Genomic DNA, 8516 nt, shown 5'->3' on the forward strand with positions numbered 1-8516 from the left:
ACTTGGCCCTTCATTTTAACAATTTAAATTCCCCTTCACCCAAGGATGCTTTGTACCAAGTTTGGTCAAAATTGGCCCAGTGGTTCTTGAGAAGAAGTCAAAAATGTGAAAAGTTTACAGACGGACGGACAGACAGATGGACAGACGGATGACGGACAAAATGGGATCAGAAAAGCTCACTTGAGCCTTCGGCTCAGGTGAGCTAAAAATGCAACCAAATTTTTAATACTACAGTTGAACTTTGGTATCTCGAACACTGATATCTCGAATACCATGGATATGCTGAAGTGATTTGGAAGTCCAAATTACTTATTCTTTAAGAATTTAACCCTCAATATCTCGAATCCTCGGATATCTCGAAGTTTTTTCTTGGTCCCATCAAGTTCGAAATAACGAGATTTCACTGTATATCATGATATAAAACAAGGTCATATTGAAAGCTTCAAAGATCGACTATTTTGGTATATCAGAAAAAGGTGAGTGAAAACTTAGACAATCTAACAGTGCTCTATAACAAGATTGTGAAAGTTAACATGGAAACTGACAACTTTTAGTCATTGGTCAATATTTCCACACAGTCAAAGTTTCAACTTTTACAGTACATCCAGGATTGTACTCACCTGTCATCGTTTTTGAACATGAAGTGGTCGTCGATGAGCTGTTGGTTTTCCTCAGGGGTCATGGATTCTAGAGAGTAGTATTTCCCCTTTAGGTCTCCCGTCAGTGTACCAAGAGCTTCCTTGGTCTTCTTTTCCATTTCTACGCGTTGCTGCAAAAAAAAATCCCGAACAAAATTACTGGCACTGTACTTTTTGTGAGATTGTGTAATGCAGAAACAAAACTGTGGAGTATTTTAAACTACTGTAATTAACATTTCATCTTTAATTCATAAAAATAATTGAAACAAAACGATGGTCGCACAATCAAATAAAATTCCTGTTGCTGACTAAAATATTCATGAATTAATGTTCTTCTAAAACAGAGGAGCTTTTTTTTTACTGGTATGGATTTATGAAAACTAGAAATATGTCCATAGGACATGAATGCCCCGCCAAGGGTATATTAGTAATGCAACATGAAAATTTGTATTAGTGTATGAAATTTGATCATAATATCTTGAATAGTTTTTTTAAAATTGAAATTGAAATCTAAAAAGTTGGATATAGATGATAAATTCTCACCAAATTAAGTGTAAGTGCATAAGCTTACATAAATATATCTTAAATGATTTCTTTAAAATTAAGCAAAATGCAAATTTAAGAAAAGTGAGGTCAGGGTCACAGGAAAGTTCAAGGTCAAACGTTTTTGATGCAGTTGAATAGTTCTCACAAATATGTATCAGCATATTAAGTTTGATAAAAATATTTTGAATGGTTTATTTAAAACTGAGCTAAACACTAATTTTAAATAAATGAAGTTAAGGTCAAAGAAAACGTCAAGGTCAGAAAATGTTAATGCAGTTAAAAATGTTATATAAGTATGTATTAGCATATGAAGTTTGATAAAAAATATTATAAATGGTTTCTTTAAAACCGAGTTCAACACAAATTGAGAAAAGTGAGGTCAAGGTCAAAGGAAAGGTCTAGGTCAAAAAATATTGATGCAGTTGAACAGCTTTCACCAGTATGTATCAGCATATGAAGTTTGACACTAATTTAAGAAAAGTGAGGTCAAGGTCAAAAAAACGTTGAAGCAGTTGAATAGCTCTCATCAGTATGTATCATCATATGAAGTTTGATAACACTATATTGAATGGTTTCTTTAAAGCTGAGCTAAACACTAATTTAAGAAAAGTGAGGTCAAGGTCAAAGGAAAGGTCAAGGTCAAAAAATATTGATGCAGTTGAATAGCTCTCATCAGTATGTATCAGCATATGAAGTTTCAAATGATAAAAATATCTTGAATGATTTCATTAAAACTTAGCTAAAAACTAATTCAAGAAAAGTGAGGTTAAGGTCAAAAAATGTTGATGCAGTTACATAGCTCTCATCAATATCTATCAGCATATGAAGATTGATTACACTATCTTGAATGGTATCTTTAAAACAGAGCTAACACTTATTTAAGAAAAGTGAGGTCAAGGTCAAAGGAAAGGACAAGGTCAAAAAATGTTGATGCAGTTGCATAGCTCTCATTAATATCTATCAGCATATGAAGTTTGATAAAAATATCTTGGATAGTTTCTTTGAAACTGAGTACAAATTGAGACAGACATGACAAACACTATATGCCCCGGGCCATACAAATTGAAGACAAGAGTCTCTCTCCGTTCTTTGGCTTCCAGTAAATAACAATGTGTAGATATTTTCAGATCTACAGGAACCACATTTGACAAGTACAAACCTCATCAGTGGAGACTGGGGGGAAGGGGTATCCATCATGACTCCTGCCCACTCTGACTCTAGTGGACACAATGTATTCTCCAGTGGGGTCCAGGGGGTCAAATCCTAGGTTGTCCTGGGGCCCAAAGTCACATTTAGGATGGGTGACCTTGTCAACCTTGTGGTAATCACAGATAACTGGGTCAAAGAGTTCTTTGAAGGTTTCATAGGCCTCAGGGTCACAAGCATACAAGCCCACCCCTGAGTCTAAGTTTTTGGCTCCTGAAACAAAAGAAATTTTCCAAATACATAAAGATAAGCTACATGATATCCTTTAAATTCTAGCTCAAGTTCTGCATTAAATGATTCTCAAAGTGGAATTTTGCTACCCAATAAGCCCCCACCCCACCCCCATCCCAACCCAGTCTTTCTATTCCCTCTCTATGATAAGGGGTATATGGAGCAAAGTAGAGGCACAAATTTTCCAAAATTCACTTTCTACACTAGCTCTTCAGCTGAACTTCAATATCTCGAAAACATCAATATCTCAAACATCAATATCTCAAATACGGAATATGTCAATGTCATTTGGAAGTTTCAATCCTTTTTTCTCTATGTATTTAACCTTCAATATCTCAAACTCTTGGATATCTCAAAGTTTCTCCTCCGCCCAATCCAGTTTGTGATAATGAGGTTGGACTGTATTTATACCGAGGACACAACAATAGCCCACACATGTATCATAAAATAGACATTATAAATCATCTGTTTTCTACATGTAGACATGTTCCTCAGGACAAACTACCAGGTACACACAATCTTAAATGGGAATCTGGTTATCTACCTGAGAGGTTGGTGTTCACTTCCACAGCAATGAACACTAGCTTGTATTTGTTTGCTTTACCTTTTATGATATAAATTCTTTTAATGACTGGTGAATGTGTTTGGTTTTAGTTCTAGGGGAAAACCAACAACAAATACAGATTGGGAAAATATACCCCCCTCCAAAAAACAAACAAACAAACAAACAAACAAAAACAAAATCCTGGCACTCTTAATATATATATATTTTTTACCAAATACTTTGCTCAACTCTGACCTGATTAAGCAAAGTTCATGTCTCCAGGCTAAAGCTTGGTCACACCTTAACCTGTTTTATACAGATCTAGTCCAAAGACTATTTCTACCTAAGTAACTATCAATAGATACCTAGGACATGTAGGTATTTAATCCTACTAAACATACTAAAAGTAGATACGCCTGTCTTTAAAAATACTAAATGTAGATACTTCTACCTACTTTTACCTGTATTTAAAAATAGAAATAAATAATAATTCAGGTGCATCTTTAAAACAGGTCAAATTTGTTGTTTATCACGTTGAGCACTTGCACGCCAAAATATGGGGTGTAAATTTGTAAACATTAAGAGAGGGGAGAGGAAATCAATGGAGAATCGTCCTGAAAGCTTTTTTCTAAGTAGTAAGGATGCATGAATGTAAGTTTAGAAATTAATACAGATTTTAAAGACATTTCAGGCTTCTTACCACTAAGCTTTGATTCTTTCTAAGCTTCTAGAAAATGGAACTGGATGCAGTTATTGAGTTAGAAAGTAATCTTTTTTTTTTTTGCCAATATTTTTTGTTATCTTCATCGCCATCACGAAATTTGGTATTCACTATATTACGACATTCCTGTGTTTAGTCAAGAAATACATGTAGAGCAAAAAGTAGGTAAAAATAGCTGCCTGGAGTAGGTTTAAAAACCTGGGTAGCTATAAATAGCTACGTTGGTAGATATAGTCTTTGGACTGGACCTATTATACCAAATCAAGACACCTGTTTAAGCTTACTGTCATAATTCTCAAGACTATACTAAATCCCAAGTATTAATCAGTAAACTGCATGTTGGGGGGGGGGGGGGGGGGGTTATGAGAGGTTTGAGGAGGAAAGTTGAGAGAAATTTAACCCCACTGGGTCAAGGCACTTGATGCTAAGAATACATGTAAATAACTACTAATTGTTATGCTTAAGACAGGATAATTCTTGAATGTGTATACCTGTTTATATATTGCTGCACTGCCCAAACCCTCTTACAAGGTGACCTGACCTCGAAACAGGAAGTCTGGCAGGCTGATGGGCTTATTTGTGCAATACTCTTCACTTCCTCAGAAACATTATTATTAATACCACCTGTCAACACAGGTAGCTGCTTAATATATATTCAGCCATTTATTGTCTATTAAGCCAAATGAAGGCAAGTTCACAAATGAAGAGCTGGGGTATTTGTATCCAACAGAAAGATTTTATTAATCATAATTTGTAAATGCAGAGACAGACAAGTTAATCAGCTCTGGATTTTTCTAATACAGAAAAATGCCCCATTTTTACATCTCCCAAGATTTTCCACACATGCAAATTATTTCATAAAGTTCAGTATCATTGCATGGAAATGTGTGAGAATTTCCCATATATATATATATATATATATATATATATATATATATATATATATATATATATATATATATATATATATATACATACATACAGGGACCTATATACTAGTATATAGGTCCCTGATATATATATAGAAAATTCATTCCATCAATGAACTTTCCAAAATATTAAAAAGAAAGATAACTAAGAAAGGATGAGGGAATTCAAAGAACCATGACCTGGACCCCCATCCCCAATAAAAAAAAATTTGAAAGACACCTGTAATTTATCAGAGGTGATCTGTGACTAAATGTTATTTTAAAAACCATTTGATCATTAGAGAAATTTTATTTTTATTTTTTTTATCTTATTTCTTTTTTCATTCATATGCAATCAGAACGGATAGTGTAAACGGATGACCTTGAAATATCATTGATTTATAACATCCGACCGTAGCACGAGCATATCGTTTCCCTCGCGTACCGTTCATTTTATCGTTTTTATGGGAGTTCTTGGAGGCGGATCTTAAAATTAAAAAAAAAAAATTCTCACCTATTTTAATCAGCAAATTTTCGTCTTCGAGCTAGAGAACAGATTTTTTTTTAACTGAACAGATTTTTTTAAAAGTCTGTCCATTGGCTGTGAAATATTGGCTCCATTTCAACCTGTTAAAACCCTGTTCTGAATTGTGACGTCACAATGTTACCGATTCAATATTCGAAGACATATCATCTGGCAAGGTCGAACAGGGCATATGAAAAATCTATTAAACAAACACCTGTACCCGTGTTTAAAGGATACATATATGTCTAAATAACACTAAGGGATCTTAAAATGAATATTCTTTAAAAATAAAACTCTTCAATATCTATCTCAATGATGTTTCATTAATTTTAATTCTCTCATCTGACGAAAAATCACCGGCTACTGACGCCTACCTGAGCGAATGCAGTCCGCTAATGTTCCACCGAGATTAGTTTTTCTCTCCTTCAATTCATTGTACACCTTTTCCGTGAGATATTTTTTAAGAAGTGATTTGCTTGGACCAGCATTAAGTTTCTCCCAGAGTTCCTTTAAATCGGACATTTTTTCTTGTGTGTTGCTTTTTCCACTGGAGCCGGCTGACTGTGAAGCCAAATCGCTACAATATTTCTTGTACATTGCGGTAAGTTTTGTATGATCTCTCCGATTCGTTACCTAGGCAGTGTCCGATTGTAACGTGCGATTTCATTGGCTAATCGAGCCAACGACTACTCCCTTCGTCTCTTTAACACACTTGTCAATGCTGTATGTGTGTGTATTCGATATATTGATGGGAACTAAAACACGTACGAGCCTCGCTTAGACAAATAATATGAGTCAACTAAATTTTTCCCCCCGGTAACATCTAAAGGTCATCTGCGATCACAGTGAAGTTCTGTTTTGAATCGCGAGGATTTTTACCTGAGATTTAACACGTGCATGCATGCAGATGTACATGCATGCGGAAAATCATAAAAGCTTTAGACATTTGTGAAAAAAGACTCTTTTAACTCACCTGAACGAATACAGTCCGCTAGAGTCCCCCCAAGCTTAGTTTTTCTATCCTTCAATACTTTATATATTGTCGGGGTGAGGTGTTTTTTCAGCAGGGATTTACTCTCCCCTTGTAATTTTTTCCACAGTTCTTCGAGTTCCGACAGACCGTGTGGCTGAAACTTTTGCGCCGGTGGCTCGCGTTTATTGAAACTCTCAAGTTGCTCGATATAATGCTTATACATGGTCAACTTTGTGGTGGACAGGAAGGGGAAAAAACCGGAAAAAATTAACTGTTGCTAGGTGTAAAAATCTCTTCCGATCTAATCCTTCGATTATATGTAAAATGAATTCAAAAACACAGTAACGAACGCCGGGCCTTTAACGGTGACGGGCCTATACAAGTTAGCATTGATTTAAAAAGAAATTCATTGATCTTTTTTAAATGTTTGCTGGAAGAAAAAGGTTCAGTCCGCAGTGATTTGGTGTGTATGGTGCTTTAGTCCGTACCAATGTAATCGTCTACCCCGCTAGATATCATATTACATAAATTCAATTATTAAATTTAAATACACTTGTTTAATTTCCCAGTTAATAAGCAGTTTTGTTCTTACTGAATGAATTGCATATTAATTTCTTTCGTTGTTTGGATGATCATGAATCTTCTGAGATTTAACATTTTTTTCCCGGTACACATAATGAATATCATATAGTAGTATTGTATACCAAAATAGTTGAAAAAAAACCCTTTTATACAAAGTATTTTCCTTGATATTGAATTATAAATCAATACAGAAAGCAAAAGTTTTTGTTTCGTTTTGGTTTTTTTTTCCTTTTTTTTTCATTAATTTTTACACAGTGGCTATGATACATTCTGTACTGAATTTGTTAAATAATAACAATAGGGTTCAATACAAAGGCAAAAATCGATCGTGTTTGAATTTTAAGGGGTAAATTAAATATCCCGAAGCACGTTTAAAACGTTAACATAATGCCCCTCAGTGCAGATAAAAATAGTGGAGTCATCAATTTTGCACGAATTCATGATAAATAAAATAATTTGCACCCAAAATACACAAACCTTTCTTACATTCTGCATGTGCTTGTCATTGCCCTAGTGGCCACTAAAGTTTATACTATAACTTTATATATTATAAAGGGGGACAATCTGTTTTAAGCAAGACAGTTGAAGGGCCGGGGAAGGGGGGGGGGGCTGAGGTAAGTTTGATGATTAATCTTTCTCCCTCAAAAGCCGTAGTTTAAGGGAGAGGGGACGAATTATACACTGCGATCAGGCGGATGAACACATGGAGTTTCCCCCCTTTGTTATACAAACCTTTAGTTTATTAACAGAATCCATAAATTACACATAAATTATTTTATGCATGGGTGTTAAGTTACATGTAGCCCCCTCCCCTTTCGATCCGCTCTTTTTTTTCAAATATGCAGAGGACCTCCTCCTTCCTTGAATCCCCCTCCAAAAAAAGTCTGCAAGAAGGAAACATTTTTAAAGACCAAACCTTTTTACCTAAATTATTTGCCTATTCATCCCCTCTCTCAAACTCTCACAAACACGTGTAAAATCTTGTATTTTTCCTTACCTGATCGTATGCAGTCGGCAAGGGTTCCTCCTAGTTTTGTCTTCCGATCCTTCACTAGCTTGTACCGTTCTGGAGTCAGATGCTTTTTCAGCAGGGACTTGCTAGCATTCCTCCTTAGTCGGGTCCAGAGATTGAGTAAATCAGACATTTTTGGACGCGGCGTCTTTTCTGTCCACGACAAAGTGACCTCCAAAGAACACCAGTAGGTAACCTATTCAGTGTGTATATTTGACCAAGTTTAAATATATCGATCGTAGGTCTGGCGAGTTGTTGGATTAAAATCTTTTCAATATATCTCATGTATTGGGTATACATGTACACATGTATATTGTAAAAATGTGTATCGGCCAGTGGCGGATTCAAGGGACGCCCCTCTAAATATTTACCTTTTTTTCACCGATTAAAAAACAAATTCGATTTGTCTTCAACAAGGGATAAAAGGTACATACATAATGTATTTTGAACCAATTTTCGTATGGAATATTAATTACAACTTAGGCCATTCCAAGTTTTTTCTCTGTTAAGTGTCCATCGATAATCTTTGAAATACCAACCTAGTATGTATTCACAAAATCACACAAACCAAGAACTAAAACGCTGATTTCATAAATCTATTTTTATCGATCATAGAAAGATGTATTCTT

General features: G+C 35.1%; 1 protein-coding gene across 1 annotated transcript in view; it reads right to left on the minus strand.

Annotated features, from left to right (window-relative positions):
* Window positions 1-5932, minus strand: part of LOC133186311 (taurocyamine kinase-like) — a 22948-nt gene extending 17016 nt beyond the window's left edge. The window contains exons 1-3 of the mRNA XM_061321544.1: window positions 5695-5932; window positions 2344-2603; window positions 621-769 (exon numbers count right to left, since the gene is read on the minus strand). Of these exons, the coding sequence (XP_061177528.1) occupies window positions 621-769; window positions 2344-2603; window positions 5695-5917 (632 nt within the window). The 5' untranslated portion in view covers window positions 5918-5932. The remainder of the gene's footprint in view (window positions 1-620; window positions 770-2343; window positions 2604-5694) is intronic.
* Between the last annotated feature and the right edge of the window lie 2584 nt (window positions 5933-8516).

The sequence above is a fragment of the Saccostrea echinata genome, unplaced genomic scaffold (assembly GCF_033153115.1).
Source record: "Saccostrea echinata isolate AGI-Se365-2 ecotype Australia unplaced genomic scaffold, CSIRO_AGI_Sech_v1 ptg000013l, whole genome shotgun sequence".
Lineage (NCBI taxonomy): Eukaryota > Metazoa > Mollusca > Bivalvia > Ostreida > Ostreidae > Saccostrea > Saccostrea echinata.